Source organism: Schistocerca piceifrons, chromosome 8, assembly GCF_021461385.2.
Source record: "Schistocerca piceifrons isolate TAMUIC-IGC-003096 chromosome 8, iqSchPice1.1, whole genome shotgun sequence".
NCBI lineage: Eukaryota > Metazoa > Arthropoda > Insecta > Orthoptera > Acrididae > Schistocerca > Schistocerca piceifrons.
Window position 1 is genome coordinate 343553518 of NC_060145.1, and position 18684 is coordinate 343572201.

At 38.8% G+C, this 18684-nt stretch overlaps 1 protein-coding gene across 1 annotated transcript in view; it reads left to right on the forward strand.

Moving 5' to 3' along the window:
• Window positions 1-12134, forward strand: part of LOC124712340 (DNA repair protein RAD50-like) — a 191942-nt gene extending 179808 nt beyond the window's left edge. Inside the window, exons 25-26 of the mRNA XM_047242635.1 lie at window positions 11769-11897; window positions 12068-12134. Of these exons, the coding sequence (XP_047098591.1) occupies window positions 11769-11897; window positions 12068-12134 (196 nt within the window). The remainder of the gene's footprint in view (window positions 1-11768; window positions 11898-12067) is intronic.
• Window positions 12135-18684: the final 6550 nt, after the last annotated feature.

The following is an 18684-nucleotide window of genomic DNA, read 5'->3' on the forward strand; positions in this document are numbered from 1 at the left end:
AAGCTGGGCTACGGTCCCGCACACCGTTAGGCCATCTTCCGCTCACGCCCCAACATCGTGCAGCCCGCCTCCAGTGGTGTCGCGACAGGCGTGAATGGAGGGACGAATGGAGACGTGTCGTCTTCAGCGATGAGAGTCGCTTCTGCCTTGGTGCCAATGATGGTCGTATGCGTGTTTGGCGCCGCGCAGGTGAGCGCCACAATCAGGACTGCATATGACCGAGGCACACAGGGCCAACACCCGGCATCATGGTGTGGGGAGCGATCTCCTACACTGGCCGTACACCACTGGTGATCGTCGAGGGGACACTGACTAGTGCACGGTACATCCAAACCGTCATCGAACCCATCGTTCTACCATTCCTAGACCGGCAAGGGAACTTGCTGTTCCAACAGGACAATGCACGTCCGCATGTATCCCGTGCCACCCAACGTGCTCTAGAAGGTGTAAGTCAACTACCCTGGCCAGCAAGATCTCCGGATCTGTCCCCCATTGAGCATGTTTGGGACTGGATGAAGCGTCGTCTCACGCGGTCTGCACGTCCAGCACGAACGCTGGACCAACTGAGGCACCAGGTGGAAATGGCATGGCAAGCCATTCCACAGGACTACATCCAGCATCTCTACGATCGTCTCCATGGGAGAATAGCAGCCTGCATTGCTGCGAAAGGTGGATATACACTGTACTAGTGCCGACATTGTGCATGCTCTGTTGCCTGTGTCTATGTGCCTGTGGTTCTGTCAGTGTGATCATGTGATGTATCTGACCCGAGGAATGTGTCAATAAAGTTTCCCCTTCCTGGGACAATGAATTCACGGTGTTCTTATTTCAATTTCCAGGAGTGTATGCCAACTGTAGTGTATGGAAATCTGTCAAAACATTGCATAATTAAACATGATTCATGTATTTTTTGTAATTAAAATATTTTTTTCTTCTTCAGGTACAATTAAATAATATTTTGATGAAAATAAAAAACAGTGCTCTGTGTCACATAATAAAATGCAGTTTAGTGTTTTTCTTCATCCTTTCTCGTCGATTTTACTTTCACCAAAAATTGTTTAACCTGTAACAGTCCAAACTGGAACAGAATTTTCAGATACTACAGTAAATAAGTACACAGATTATTTGAATAGTAACATTTAAAACAGAAAAAAGTTAATCTTTTTGTTCCACTTTCCCAAAAATTGTTTCAAGGATATGGTGAAGACATTGGCAGGTGCTACAGTAATAAGTGCACAAACTGTCTAACCTGTAACATTTAAAATAGGAACGAATTACTCTTTCTGTTCTACTTAACCAAAACTTGTTTCATGGGTACTGCGAATGTATTTGCCGGATGCTATGGTAAGAGCACAAACTGTTTAACATGCACATTTAAAACATGAAAAAGTTAAATCTTTTTCTTCCACTTTCCCTGAAATTGTTTCAAGGATGTGGTGAAGGTATTTGCCAGGTGCTACAGTAAATAATTGCACTAACTGTTTATGTGTAACATTTAAAAAAGAATGAGTTAATCTGTTTGTTCCACTTTCCCAAAAACTGTTTCAAGGATGTAGTGAAGGTATTTGCCTGAACAACAGTAAATAAGTGCACACATTTTTTAACAGTTCAAATTTGATTATGCAACACTTATTGTTTCATTGAAAAGAAATTTGAACTGAAATTATCTCTTTAAGAGAATATGGAATTTGGTAAATGAAGAATGTAATTAAACATTCACTTAAAAAACATGTTTTTATTCATAAAAACAGTTTGTACTGTGACTACAGAATTCATTCTGTTGTTGTCTTTTTCTTGATGCATCAATTTCTGCTGCTTTGTCTTCAGGATATATAATTGCTACAGTAAAACTAGTCATTGCAACTCAGAATCAAACAAGTTCATCGTCTCATCCATTTCATGCTTAGTCTGCGTTGTTTCAACTTTCTCGCAGGCCCCAAAACAGGCGACTGCAAAGTTATGATGATTTCTGGACCCATCAGATCTGTAGCATCTGCTGTGACAATTTGCGGTTGCTGCAGAACTAATTATGGTTCGAAGAATGTACAGTCGGTATCAATTACCTCCAAACTACTCTCCGGGGAATAGATGATAGCAGAGGTGGAACCACCCACTACACCAACTCCTAATTAAAAAAAAATAGTAACATGTGTCACAATTCAGTTTCTAGTTAGTACATAGAACAAGCAATTTTATGCAGAACTGTGGGAGGGGTTTGTCTGATTTCATGCATAGTACACTGTGATACTTTTACAGAAAAGTTGTCAAATATCAGATGCATTTTACCAAACATTGTTTTATTTTCACATGTTAAAAATAAATGTTTTGCTGGTACTCGATTTCAAAACATTAAGCACATCATAAAAAAAAATGGAAAGAATGGGACTTACCAGGAATTCCGTGGATAGTTAAGTTCCAGTCATCTCCCTCTAAAAGCTTCAAAAACATTTGTTCCCAATTTTTTAGTGAGATCTTAATGTTGCCCGTCTTATTTACATCCATCTTAGACTTGATGCGCGACTTCATATTGTGCAGTTTTTTCATAATCTGCCCATCTGAAATGTCTTTTCCAAAACTAGCCCCTGTAACGATGTTGTATTTCCTTTATACTATCTGCTTTCTTCCTTCTTGGCCAGAGTTTGTGACTTGCTGATAATAGCAGTATAATCTTTTATAATATTCACAAAGGCTAATTCGAAATCTTTCATTTTGGCACTGAAATAACGTTAAGAAAAACTTTTGGTAACACACATACGTGCAAATGAAAACAAACTGTGAACCAAAGATGTTAGATTTTAATCTCTTTGCTGAGAGCTTACTCAATAAGGAGGGGAGGTAGTGAGAAAGTACTCCCGGGTCAGAGATTATGCTCCGTAGTTTTTATTCATATGAAATTGAAAAATTTCTCTGAGAATGTGCTTTTACTCTGAGTATCTACTGTGGAGAATGTTCTCATTTTTATTCATACGACCCAATCAGAGTTCAAAAAATCAAAATCCAGATCAAAAAAGTAAGGTAACAGTTGTATTCTGATACAAGTGCCATTCAACAAAAAACCAAATTCTACGCTCTTGTGGCAGTGTTAGACAGGCTTCTCATTTCCATGTGCTAAGAATTATTAGAGATGTGTGTGTAATGAGTTACGCAATACTGGCTGGAATTTCTCATCATCAAACTTTGAACTACTAAGGGTCTCTTCAGCTAAAAAATGCACCCAACTTGTAGTACAGTGAAGAAATGCCTTCCCTTCACCCTCATACTATTGCAAAAGCTCCCTGCACATATCTATGTGCCTCTCTTTCATTTCTGACACCAGGTATCGTGGAAACCATCTTGCATACACTTTCTTGCACATTAGTATGTCATAAGCAATATGGTGGACTGATCCAACACTAATATTTGTCACTGCTGCAATATATGTCACCATGGTATGCCTGCTTTTCTGTGTCAACTCTGTGAATGTTGTTCTCTGTCACTGAACAGGCAGAGCATCCTGAGCATGGCATAAATCTTCAGTACTTATTACATCTCGTTTTAACTTATCTGTCCTCTCACACACTTGTGTTAGATTCAGCTTTCATGATATTGCACTGACACTCAACGGTGAATTTAGATTGGTTTCAATGAGAAATCTAAAGACGTTCCACTGCTCCACATAGGTGCAAACCTACAAAGTGGCCACCATCTTGTTTAATTGATTCTCAGCATCACGTTTGCGAGACAGGCATGCCAGCCCCATGTGATAATGTAGTTCTAGGTCACCAATAGAAAATAAAAAAAAGAAGCACAAACTTTGTAAAAGTTGTATTTTTTATACAACTCTTCCAGTTATTTATTGAATGGACATTGTATAAGTGCATTGATGACATACAAACTGCTGAGTGAGCTTTGGGTTGTGTATTTAGTTCTTATTTTAGCCCAGGGGCCATCTCTGTTGTCATGTGTATTGCAAACTCTGTTGTCATGGCCAACACAGGCAGAACTATCTGTACTCATGCTATCACTGCCAATCTTTGCGGCATTTTCCGTATTGCTGCAGCAGTGGTATATTAGATTCCTCTCCCTGACTCGTAGAAAAGGTAGTGCCCAGGGTACAACTAAGACTGAATTGATGACATATGGGGCCATGTGAGGTGGGCATATATGAGGGCACAGATCTTATTCTTTGAAGGATTACAGACCAGTTATATGGGATTTAAGTTTAGATGGAATGGCAGCTGTAGGAAGGGAACCATTTTCTTGCAAAATTCTGCCAAAAGTTAGGCTTTGTTTGTGTCTGTGTATTTTTAACAGTTTTTTCCTGTCTATTTGTTCATTGTAGTCATAAGTTTTCCTATTATAGTCGTAGAGGAGAAGTGAATACTAATGAAACTGTACATTGACAACATTGCAACATTATCTGGCTCTGTTCTTGAAGAACAGTCTTCCCACACTGAACTTTGCAACATTTATTCGCTGTTTAGTGCGTATGAACCTGCGGTTCCTCTGAATCAGGTGTCTCCCAACTACGGACCGCTGACCAGCACCGCCCCACAGCAATGGCTTTGACACGCATGGTATCTGGTCGGTCAAAATTTTGTTTTTTATTACAGTCGAACCTTGCTTATTGAGCACCTCTCGTAATGAGTGATTTCCACAAGAAGTAGGTGAAAATGTAAGAAATTAACTCGCTTACTGAATGATGTTTCATATAAAGAGTCTGTTTAGTGTTATTTTTTTCAGTATTTAATAACCATTTCAAAAACTACCTTCTGTCCTGGATCGGTCTCTTTGGACACTATAAATTAACACTAAGTCACATGTTCTCCTATAAACTACCACTCTATAAAGTAGAATCTCTGACAATGCTGTCTTCATTCAGCTGTACAGGTCGCAATGCACTTCGTGCCACAATTGTTGTCACCTGTGCAACTACTCTGTCTTCCATGGCAATAATGAAATCCTCTGCAACATTAGGATCTTATCATTGTCAGTGTGTGGTAACCCTGTCCTTTGCAGTATGTGTTTATGAATTTCAGTTCTAATCTGACATTGTTAACTAACTCTAATTCATTAAAAATGCCCACAAGACAGTAGCTATGCGTGATATAAATTTAATTAACAATAAGGCTTTGTCTCTTTTTGGACATATTTTGAAGCACAGGCAGTGACATGGACTTTCCCTTAAAGTCTTGGTGTAGGTGCAGCCAACATCATTTGGGAGCCATTGGTGAAAAGAGAAAATAATTCTCCCTCCATTGCATATAAAGCTAGAATTGATGAAGCAATTTGTTAGGACCCCAGATAGAGGAGGCAATTGCTTCAAATGCCTATGTAGATTTTTTCCTGCACTTAACACTGAAAAATTGAAAGCAGCTATATTTGATGGGCTGCAGATTTGCAGACTCATGAGTGATTCCAATGTGACAAATTTCATGAATGTTGTTATATCTTACTTGTGGAAAACTTCTTAGGCAATCATACGACAGACAATTACAAAGAAATTGTGCAGAACATGTTGACAGCCTTTAAAAAGTTGGGTGTTAATACAAGTATCAAAGTGCATTTCCTTCACAGGCTGTTATCCAGATTTCCAGACAACTTAGGCGATTACAGCAAGGAGTAAGTGGAGAGGTTCCACCAAGAAATTAAGATAATGGAAGACAGATATGAAGGCAGGTGGGACACACATATGATGGCTGACTACTGTTGGTGCCTCCAACGTGATTGTCCTGAAGACCAGTACAGAAGAAAATCAAACCATCATTGTTTCATGAGGAGTTATTACTATAGTCTCACTAAATGTAGGCATATGTTTTCTCCATTATGAAGTAATGCAACATAATTAGTTAATTACAGTACTTAATATGTCATTTTGGTGTTATCTGAGAGAGTAATCGTGTGACTTGCGATCAGGAGACACCTATTCACATATGATATCGTATTGCTGTTTGTTTATATTCATCAATAAATGTTAAACTGCCATAAAACAGGAGCCAGCTTAGGAAAACTGAGGCCATATTTGCATTCAGCAACATATGATGTTCCTGAAATCCCTTAAAAATCATTGGGAAGGAAAACTGTGTTTAGCAGCATAAAACAGAACAGACAGATTCAACTTTAATCTTAAAGAAATTAATATTATGCAATTCCAAACAAATAAAAGTGGAAATAATAGTCGTACACTGGATGAGACTCAGTGTGTAAAATTTCTGGACATCCAGTTGGATAATAAACTGAAGTGGTCCAACATGTGAAGAAGTTCTGGTTTCACCTGCTTTGCACTAAAATCTATTTCACTGAATGACTTGCAGATAAGATTGTATTCAACAGAAGCATGCAGTAAGAATAGTGTATATAGCTGATGACTGAACATCTTACATAAGACTCTGCAGGTACAGCTAAATTTACCTCCTAATGATATTGGTGGTTAATAACAAGGTTGAATTTAAGATTTAACTCAGAAATTCACAACCACAACATTAGAAGTGGAAATAATTTCCATATATACTATGCTTCACCCTCTAGAGTTCCAAAAGGAAATTTATTTTCTTGTACGACGGCCTTTGTTAGCCATTCCTCCTACAATTTATTAGAATATTTGGGCCCAGTATTGTAAATTCCAAGCAGTACTTGATGCGGCGAACTGGTTACCTGGCAGTGGCAGGAACGAACTTAATGTTTAATTCAAACTAGTACATGTTGTTGCCTCACAGTGAAAGTATGAACAGTGATTGCAGAAAACCTGCTATTAATGCAATTAATGTCACACACAAATGAGGAGAGAGGTGTGATTGTACCAACAGGGAAGGCAACAGAAGGTTCAATGAAAAATTAAGTGACTCAACTGTGTGTAAAATTAAAATTACAGATGGAGAGACATAATGCTGTGTGTGGAGTAGGATATAAGTATCTGCCCACAGCACAATAAGTAAAATGCCAACAAAAAATTTTCCACTGATGATATACACCTTTTGTCACACACAACAGGAATTCTATTCTAACAAGAAAGTCAGAGAAAAAGTGCTCACCTATGGAATTTGATTTTGAAAGGAACCAGAATGAACAAGTCATCATGTGCAGACTGGAGACCATACTTGCAAACTGAGCATACTGCATTAGATTCGTTTAAAAGAAGTGAAGTATCAAGATTGAGGACACGAGTATCTGATTTAGACCAGGGTTCTCCAAACGTTTTAGCCTAAGAGCCACATTAGCATTTCCAGTAAGTCCCAAGGGCCAAGATCTAGCTATTGACTAAGTTTTCTTGAGGCCTGTTACCCCAATACTGCTTCGAACTGTTCGGTTTTTTCAGATGTTTTTGTAACGCTTTCATCGTCTAATACCGATTTGACAATGAATGTGAACACATATATTGTCCTATAAGATGGCATTAGACACAAAGACAACTATTACTGCATCCAGTAAGTTTCCCATTTTTAATTCCGACACTCGCTCATTATGTGCTCGCTTTCAGATGGGCTGTATCTCTTTTAACAGAGTAATAATTGCACAACACTTTGACACCTGCTCCACTTGAAAATGACCTGCAAGACCGAAATTGGCCAATTGTGCAAGATGTAATAAGGTGAATACTTCAAAATGTCCTTTAATTGCACATGTCAGTTAATGTGTATTTTAATTGGTCATGAAATAAAGACAATAAATTGAACATATTTTGCATCGTAAATTTTACAGTGTAAAGTGTTACTTCACTTAACAAGCATTATTCATTTCTGACTCTCATTACATGAACTACTCTTTTCCATAGGAATCTGTAAAGAATAGATCAATGTGTTTCATTCCACAAAAATAGGTACCGTACGCCGACAGATTTATAATACTGTACTTAATGTAATTTTTTTATTTATAATACAGTGCACCCTATTTTAGAGGGGAGTTGCCCATGCATATAAAACAAGGGTACTTCACGTACCCACACTGCTGACCATGTTTACCATCTTCAGATCACAACAAATAGACCATTGATGTTCATGTCAGTGTACTTTGTGCTATTTAATTTGGATAGTTTCAGATTCCTCTTTTAGTTTTGTTGAGTGGCCAATGGGAATGGATGCAAGGATGTTACTGTTGTGGAGCAAGACACATTTTAGGCTTTCAGCTGTCTACAAAAAGCTGCCAGCATTTGGGTGATATTCCTGTAACCCCATCTGAATGAGTAGACCGCAGTTGCTATTGAAATATAAAGATTTTCATCATGACTAAAGTGTTGAAAAAGACCTACTTCCCTTGTACAGTATTCTGAAATTTTTGCTCTTGGACTAAGACAGTTGTTTTCCTTTAGCCTGGTTCTGGTCCTTTCTTTGACAAATTAAGATCACATACCAGATCGTTTAGTTTCTTTTGAGTGAACAATTTAGGTGTACAAATTTCTCTTTCATATTCACTTCCACTGCTGATGCTGCTTTTGTACTCCAAGTTCTGTATCTCTTCAGGTTCTTATACGTTCAGGTAGTTTAGTAAACACTGGTATAAGAACTACTTCAATATGTGCCACAGTTATCCTGCCTGAGTCTAAATTTGGATACTCCCATTTACTTTTTTTTTTTTTAATAGATTGAAACCTTTGGCATCTACAATCCAAAAGAAACAGTCATGGTGGTTTTTTGGTTCTCGCCAGACCATTGGTGCACTGAAACTTAAACATTGTATTTGTCCATTTCTCCACTGTCAAAGAAAATCTACACAGTATTTACAAACAGTGTGGGGAGCCCATCGTCTTTCATGGTCTTCGAGCTGCATCCCAAAATATTCAAGATATGCATTCTTTACAAACACTGTGATATTCTGTCTTTGCTTCTGTAGGTGGTATTCACCACAAATACAACAAAACACATTGCGAGTGTTTATGCATCCTCTTTATGAGGGAGTCATATTTATTCAAAACAGCTAAAATAAAAATACAAAATAAATTTTAAGGATTTTAATACAATGTTTGTGAAATACGAAAGAGGGTAAAAAGTTAGATGAAAATGAAGATCAACAATACTGCCAGAGAATTAGCATCTTTGGGAGCATTTAAATAAAATCCAAAAACAATTATCTTCAAAACAAGAGCCAACTCAGGAAAGTAAAAGTTTAACTGTAGAAAAATTGTCCAGTATTCTCATGTGAGCTACCTTCTCCAAAACCTTTGAAAACGCAAGAATGTGGGAGAGGAGTCGATAATTGGAGGTCAGTTGATTGTCTCCACCTTTGCATGTTGGTGGTACTACTGCGTACTTCAGTATTTAAGGAAATCTATCTTGACTTATTAACTGGGTACAGAAGGTAACTCAAGGGTGGTGCTACCAAGTCAGCACAAGATTTTAGCACTGCAGCTGAGGTACCATCATAACCAGAAGAGTTGTTACTTTTTAGTGCCAAATTATTTTTCTGATCACTCTAACAAATGACTCCACCTCTGTAGCTGAGTGGTGAGCATGACCGACTGCCATGCAGAGGACGTGAGTTCGATTCCTGGTAGTGCAGTGGATTTTTCCTTGGTAGGAGGAGTTGCATGTCGTGCTCTCAGCCTTTTGATGCCAATTGAGGAGCTACTTGCTTCGTAGTGGGAGCTCCAGGTCACAAAAACTGACACCAGCTGGGAGAGCAGTGTGCTGATCCCATGCCTTTCCATATTTCATCCAGTGATGCCATTGGCAGTGTGTGTCAAGGCAGTTGATGGTACTGATGTGACCACCAGGGCCTTGTTACATAGTTATGTCTAACAAATGAGGTGGCAAAACTTATGTACCTTGCTGTTTTACGGATCTGATTTCAGCTGATAATCTTTTTCCTCCATATTTTCACCTACTGTTTGTGTAGAATTCATTGAATTTAGTGCCAATTATATGAATTTCATATTATCTGTCTTATTGCTACTCTCATCTAGGAGTACAATATCCTAAGCTTTACCATGATTGTTTTATTCCTAACAATGTTCCAATTTCTCCTTCACTTATTATTGGAATTTTGATTTTTTAGTGTATAGTCCCTGGGTTTTGCCTTTTTTAACAACAGGCAGAAGTTTTTAGCAATATTGCTTGTACAACATTTTTAAGTCTTGATGTAGCTAGTCCTTTGCAGTAATTAAGCTATTTTTCCTCCTAGTACAATGTATTTTGACCCCAGATGTTAGTCACACTTTTATCAACTTCCACTGTAAATTCTTTGACTCTAACACTGATGGATTTTAAGTCAACATTGTGGTCTTAAGATGATCTGTGACTATTTTGCACAATGCATTCGCTAACTTTGGGCAAGCATTAATATTTTTGGCCTCTCTCTTCCATATACAGGGTGTTACAAAAAGGTACGGCCAAACTTTCAGGAAACATTCCTCACACACAAATAAAGAAAAGATATGTGGACATGTGTCCGGAAATGCTTAATTTCCATGTTAGAGCCCATTTTAGTTTTGTCCACCTACGCTCAATGGAGCAAGTTATCATGATTTCATACAGGATACTCTACCTGTGCTGCTAGAACATGTGCCTTTACAAGTACTACACAGCGTGGTTCATGCACGATGGAGCTCCTGCACATTTCAGTCGAAGTGTTCGTACGCTTCTCAATAACAGATTCGGTGACCGATGGATTGGTAGAGGTGGACCAATTCCATGGCCTCCACGCTCTCCTGACCTCAACCCTCTTGACTTCCATTTATGGGGGCATTTGAAAGCTCTTGTCTACGCAACCCCGGTACCAAATGTAGAGAATCTTCATGCTCGTATTGAGGACGGCTGTGATACAATACGCCATTCTCCAGGGCTGCATCGGCGCATCAGGGATTCCATGCGACAGAGGGTGGATGCATGTATCCTCGCTAACGGAGGACATTTTGAACATTTCCTGTAACAAAGTGTTTGAAGTCACGCTGGTACGTTCTGTTGCTGTGTGTTTCCATTCCCTGATTAATGTGATTTGAAGAGAAGTAATAAAATGAGTTCTAACATGGAAAGTAAGCGTTTCCGGACACAAGTCCACATAACATATTTTCTTTCTTTGCGTGTGAGGAATGTTTCCTGAAAGTTTGGCAGTACCTTTTTGTAACACCCTGTATTACTGTCCAGTGGCCATATACACATTATTTTTCTTTGCATCTGAAATTAAGCTGATGCTTTTGGAATGGTAGCTGTGTGTTACAGGAACAGTATTTTCTTAAACCTGGTTGTGAAAGTAAAACTTTAGATTAACAAGTGGCATGACAGTTTGGTGATGTGTATTTAGGTCACTGTATTTCCTCACACCGGTCTGCGAGTTCCATAATTTACATTATAATGCATAGTGCCCTGTATTTAGCATGTAGGTATCCTTGAAATATTTCACAATTTAGAAACCAAGGAAACAAATGCAAATCCCAGTCTGTTTTCCTTTTTACCTTGCCATTCCCCAATATTTAATTTTATATTTTCAATTCCGTTATTGCAGTCTTTGTAAAACATTTAGATGGCCATAAACGAAACACCCTAAGACATTGCAACAGCAGCATTTTTAATGTTATTTATTTTAATTTTTTGTTGGATTTAACTGGAGCTAGCAGATTTATAACTAGTACTTGACCAGACACTTCAGTAATTGAGACAGTGAACTCGCATGCAGAGGAAGTGGAATTTCTCATTTGGCCAAACCGACTAAGTTTCCCATAATTTTCTGAAATAGATAATAGCTGGTTCTTCCTCATCCTTATCCAGTCTAGGCTTGTCCTTTGCTATGATCCAATCTACGGTACTTTGCAGTCAAATCTTACATATATCTTTTTTATATTGCTTTTCTTTTTCTTTTAGCCTTATAAATTTAAGGAGGGAGAACAAGAATTTTCAGCTCATACTGATAACACACGATGAAGACTTCTTGGATCGTTTGATGAATGTTGAAAAACTGAAGTACTATTACAGGGTCACAAGAAATGCAAAGTAAGTTGACTGATCTTGAAGGTATTCTCAATTGTGCTAAGTGCTAATGGTAACTAGTGAAGCTGTGTAGCACTTAAATGCCATAAAAGGAAAATTATATTCATATTAGATGATTTATATTGGTTCATTAATAAGTGTATGCTAGTGACTTTTCTTTCCCTTTTTTCCAGGGGAAACTCGGTCATTGAAAAGTATCGTTTTGAAGAAAGGAGCACCCAACATAGAAACTTTAACTAAAGTTTGAAATAAGAATGCATCAAGACTGATTTTTGTTATTCTAATTTGCTCATCTTGTGGAATGCTCTGTGAAAGAAAGTACTTATAGGTTTTTGTGTTTTCTGTTTGTTATAATACATTCATGCCCATGCAGCAGCATTTTTCACACTGTTATGTATAAATAAAGAACATTCATTTCTGAGTACTTTTGTTGTATTATACAAGGGGAGTTATGTGATGATCACATAATCTTTTAAGGATAGATGTATTAATTTGAGATAGGGGAACCCAGTTCCAGAAAGACTGGGACAAAAATTATAAGCAAAAATGAGTGAATGAATATACATTTGTTGATTTTCCAATACTGATAACAATCATTTTATAGTTTTATTTACCTCCACAAGTTGCTACATTCACTATGGTTGTTCAAAGTGACATATGCCAGCTTCTTTTCAGGCATGACATCATTGAACAAAGTTCAATTTCATGCATTTGAACAACTCTAATGTTGTTTTAACAATGTCACAGGTGGCGAATTCTTCTCAGCCTCAACAGATATCTCATAGACAACATTTTTTATGTGAATGATTAATGGAAAATCTCATATAAAGATGTGAAACAGATACTAACAAAGAGATAAGAGGGGCTGGCCAGTACTTACCTCAGCTCAGTACAGCCGATAGATACACAAAACAGAACAGAAAATTTACATTCCTAGCTTTCGGAACTTTGTTCCTTCATCAGGGAGGAGAGAGGGGAAAAAAGGGAAGAAGGGAAAGCTAACATGCCTGCACTGCACAGCCTTTTACATCAGTATGACGACAACTAAACTGGCTGAGCGCATGAACGGGCACAGACGAACTGTCCGCCTAGGAGATGACCAATACCCAGTAGCAGAGCATGCCCTCCAGCATAATTCTAGGGACCTAGGAACATGCTACAACGTACGTCCCATTTGGCTTCTCCCACCCAACACCAGTCCCTCGGAACTGCGGAGATGGGAACTTGCACTCCAACACATCCTTTCATCCCGCCATCCCCCTGGACTGAACCTATGTTAACCAACCTCACTCCCATTTACTCTTCAGTCTTGTCCTTTTTCCCTCTCCTCTTTAGCCATTCACGCGTCTTTTCATCCTACATAGTTGTGTTTATACTATATACCTCTTTACTTCTGCATGCATCCTCTTTGGTTTGAAGCTGGCACAGTACTTAACAGTAGAATATCTTTGGCTTCCCTCTGACAACCATGCCTCCATCCTTGCTACCCTCCCTGTTTACCTTTCCCTGTTGCTTCATAACCTGGGTTGTGAGTAACTGAATCCACTTTCCCTTCTTCCCTTTTTCCCCCTCTCTCCTCCCTGATGAAGGAACAAAGTTCCGAAAGCTAGGAATGTAAATTTTCTGTTCTGTTTTGTGTATCTATTGGCTGTACTGAGCTGAGGTAAGTACTGGCCAGCCCCTCTATCTCTTTGTTAGTATTTGTTTCACAAATTTTTTATATGATACCACAAGAAAAATCAGGTGATATTAGATTTGGTGAATGAGCTAATAACAAAACAATTCTCTGTGTGTGTGTGTGTGTGTGTGTGTGTGTGTGTGTGTGTGTGTGTGTGCGTGTGCGTGTGTGCACACGCGTCTCCTCCCCCCCCCCCCTCCCGGTCAACCCTCTTTCAGACAATTGGGCAATGCCTAGGCAGGTGACCTGGTACCACAAACATGCACAGACTTTGAGTGGGATGTCTTCCAATAAAGTAAAGGATATGCAGGGTGGACAGAATAAAACTAGCATGGAAAATATTCACAATAAGAAGACTAGCGTTGAATCGACACTTGGTAATGGACATCACAAAAAATACTGGAATGCCCCCCCACTTATGCCAATGCAGCGCTGTGCTCCATTTATCAAACTGAGACATGTGGAGCAGCTCTTCCTGAAGGATAGCAGGAATAGCATTTTCAATGTTCTGCTGTAGTTCTTCCAGTGTGTGAGGAACTTTTGACTGCATCTGACTCGTTCAATTTGCCCCTGAGGTAGAAATCACAGTTTCAGAATTTTCTGTGACAGTTTTATATGCATTTTCCGGGCCAGTTTTATTTTGATCTCTGTATATATATCTCAGAAACATATCGCACCAGAGAGCACTAAGTGGGACCTAATAAATCATTGAGTGTTCGCTGCATTGTCGGTGGTTCTTCACAAAGGCTCCTCTTCCTTGTGAGAAAGGACTGCTGCTTACAAATTTAAAGGCAGTATGACTTGTTATTCTCCACAGTCAGTGTACTGCAATATTGTGTGCCCCCTTTCCATAACTGCAGGAACAGTGTGCCTTAAATGCCTCCTGTGTGGTTATTTCACCCGGTGTCAGCCTTCCTTCTACTAGAATTCGTATGATCAAATGTACACACTTAAACTTGTGTACACAGACTGCAATCTTGTAGCCATTTATGTCATAATACGTGTGTGGGGGGGCGTCCACGTGCTGTGTGAATCTTGATTTGGAATGTTTGGGTGTTGCTATTACTAGCAGTAAATTAATTTTTTTGCCCATCATATCACGCTATGAGCAAACAATTTACGTAGCATATTATCTTAATTGATGGCTTTTTTCTTCTAAGCTACAGCATGTATTTTAGATAAGAAAGGCTTAGTATTGACACTTTTATTAATGCCACAAATTCTACTATCTACTTGCCACCGTCCTATGAACAGTGTAATAATTTAGAATAGCTGCTGTTTGACAGTGGATGTGCCTGTCACCACAGCAAATATAATAGCCTGAGAGATGGGGTGGCACTTGTCTCATTTGGGAGGTGCAGTGTCAGATTCGATCTGTTACAGTTTGGTCGAGCAGCTCTCCTGACATCATTTCATTTGTCGACCTGGCGATGTTGCACCACTGGGGTGGTATTGTAGTGCAGATTTTGGGATTCTCTTTGAGCTCATTCATTGTGCATGCTTTCTCCATTTCTTTATTTTTCATTTTTAGTTCTGGGTACCATTTTCAGTTCCTTCAACACACCTGTTAAGGTAAATCCAAATGGTTCTTTTGGAAAACCACAAACTATTTTCTTCCCTATTATTGCACTGTGGAAGCTTGGCTCTGTCTCTAATGACATCATCATCAGTGAGACGATTAACACTTCCTTCTTGTACTGTCATCAGCATGACAGCCAAGTGCAAGATAGGTAAGACTTGCAGACCAATTGTAGGTATCTAACACATGGGACACTTCATTCCTGAGGCTGTGCTCTTCCTATGCCACCATGTTAATTGTCTAGCATGAGTGCCAAAAACTGGGGAAAGCATCTGCCAGGGACACGAGGTTTTAATGTCAGGTACTTCCACTGACTATCGCAGGTTGTATCAGCACACTTATGGGCCACATTGCATAAAATTACTCACAAATTCACTGTTCACATCATCTAGTGAGCACCCATGGGATCCAGTACCACTATTTCGCTGTGTGGCACGGATGCCACTGCCAACACACGTACTTCTGCTCACTACATGTTACAAAGATTTCACTACATTTTACAAAGATTAGCATGGCTGCAGAAACATTATCATTTGATGCTTTAGTAAAAGATCGTCTTGACTTCTGAGACATGTTAGATGTTGTACATGCATTGATGGAAAGGAGGATTAATAGCATGCTGAAAGTATGAAGCCATGAATTCCACTCGCCTATTGGCAGGACACAATTCATGTAGGTGATAGGCTTATTCTAGTGCTAAGGACGCTTACGTGGAATGAAATGTGATCCCTGATATATCTGGATTTATCACGGGAACTTACTGTCTAATGAATGTCCATCCATTTGTTCAACTATGCCACTTTACAGAGAACCAGTACCTCCACAAGACTATGTCTCACATTGCCACCAGATTTTGTTGACACTTCATGGACATGATGGATCAGCAAAACTGAGATTTCATTAAGGGAGATTTGTGCACCTTGAACCCAGCTCCAACTCCTCATGAAATATGGGCAGCATGTGACTTGTAATGGATCAGGATTGCTTTCCAACACTTAAATTGTCTCAGTGTATCCATGCCACTAAGTGCCATCACCATCATGAAGAAAGCAGGTGCTACATGTCACTAGGTAGGTGTGTTTAATTCATTTGATAGTGACCTGGTTCAGACTAACTATACACCAAAATTGTTGCCAGTCTCATTACGAGTCTTAAGTTCATAATTTTCGTGAAGTGTCATAAAATCTGTAAAGAGAACAGCTGATGGAAACTCACGAATTAGCATTTAAAGAACATCATTCCCATCAAGTACACAAGTGGAAGTTGGGGATAAGTAGAAAAAATGGCATCTGATATAAGAATCAAGATTTAAGAGGGACTTGATGAGACCCACTGCTCCCTTTTTCCACCTTCCCATCAAAAATCAAGTCAAATGGTCAGTTTTCTGATGACAGGCTCCCAAACTACTTCTGACTTACCCAGATTTCTTCTCCATTCATCGTCCTTCAGTATACACTAGGGAATAAAAGGTTTATTACAAAATACAAATTCAAGATTGCCTTTTGGCACTGTACAGCTAGTAACTATAAAAGAAATTATTCTTTCAAACAATGGAAAACCCAGGACGGAATGTAACAATATTAGACAAAGAAAGTTGCCACTCACCATATTGCGGAGATGCTGAAGCACAACAAAAAGATTCACACAATTATAGCTTTCGGCCATTAAGGGACCACACCGTGGTTCAGGTAAAATAAAATCGATTTTCGGTTTTCATCATATTTCGATAGATTAAGGTTTTATTTAGGTACTCTGAAAAGGATTTTGCTGAGAAAATTTTTTTCGAGCATTTAAAGAGCATTTTCCTACCACATGTGCTTATGTGCCATGCCCACTTTTCTGTTACCCACTTTTCTGCATATATTTTAGACCTTTATATCCCCTACATTGCACCTTAGGGATTTTTTTTTTACTCCCGAGTGTGTTGGCTATCCTTGGAATGCAACGGTCGGTATTCTTTTGTTTCTGCTGTTTGACGAAACGTAAAGGCATTTTCAAGAAATGACAATTTAGAAGAAACAAGTTTAGAAAGCTTTCTGTACAAGAGGTTGTGTCACCTGGCAACGATGTTTCTAATTGTAATTCTTCAGCAAGTGCATCATCAAAGAAGCTCTCACCATTTCAAGAGAGTTACAACGAATTTACAGTAGGTGACAAGGGGTGCAGTAACATTATTATAAATCTGAGGATATTATCTGATGTAATTTCTAAATTTGTACACTGTAGACAGTGTGGTGAGTCACAGAGTGTGAAAATTTGGGAGAGTGCCAGTGGGAGAAAAGGCCTAGCAATTGCTTTGGATTTAATTTGGACTAAATGCTCAGCTGTGATTTCATTTATGAGTTCTTCAAAACCAGGTGCAAGTGGCCCTTATGGAATCAATACTAGATTAGTTTATTATGCCTTACAATCCATTGGCAAGGGCATGGCTGCAGGGAGAACATTTTGTTCAGTGATGAACTTACATCAACCACCAAATAAATTTGAAAATCTGACTGCAATATTGGAGAAAGCTGTATGTGAGGTCAGTGAGGAAAGCATGAAACTGGCTGCTAGGGAAGCAGTGGAAGAAAATGATGGATGTTCAGATAGTGCAGTTGCACTTGATGGAAGTTGGCAGAAAAGAGGACATACTTCTCTGAGTGGCGTAGTGACTGCCACAAGTGTAGACACCGGTAAAGTGCTAGATGTGGAGATAATGTCTAAATATTGCAAATGTTGTAAAGTCAATGAACATCAAGAACACAACTGGGTGGCTAATTTTAGAGGAACAAGTGGTGGTACAGAAGTTCATGGAGAACAACAAATATTTCATCGCTCCATAGAAACAAGAGGCGTATGGTACACCAAATATTTGGACAATGGTGACAGTAAGGCATACAACAATGTGGTGAACTCTAAGCCATATGGAGATGCCATTATTAACAAAATAGAATGTGTGGGCCATGTTCAAAAACATTTGGGAACAAGGCTGAGAAAACTAATTGTTGATATGAGAGGAAAAAAATTAGAAGATGGAAAATTAGTTAACTGACCCTGTCTGGTCAACAAAACTGAAATAGAAAACTTGCAGGTATATTACGTGCAGGCAATTAGGAGAAATAAAGAAAATCTGGAGGCAATGAAGAGAGATGTTTGGGCCATACTCTTCTATAAGTCCTCTACTGATGATAATCCATGTCATGGATTGTGTCCATCAGGAGAAAATTCGTGGTGCAAATACAATAGGGCTCAGGCAACTGGAGAATCTTATTCTCACCAGCATTTTCTTCCTGCTGCTCCTATTACAACAATTAAACCTATTTTCAGAGACTTGGCTCATCCTGACCTTCTAAAGAAATTTCTGCATGGGCAGACACAGAACCCAAATGAATGATTCAACAGCATAATTTGGAACCGCCTTTCTAAAACTATATTTGTAGGCATGCATACAATGAAATTAGGAGTTTGTGATGCTTTTATTACATTCAATTGTATAATATTGGAAAGTGTTGGGTACTGAAAAAGCTGGGAATTAATCCTGGTGAAAATAT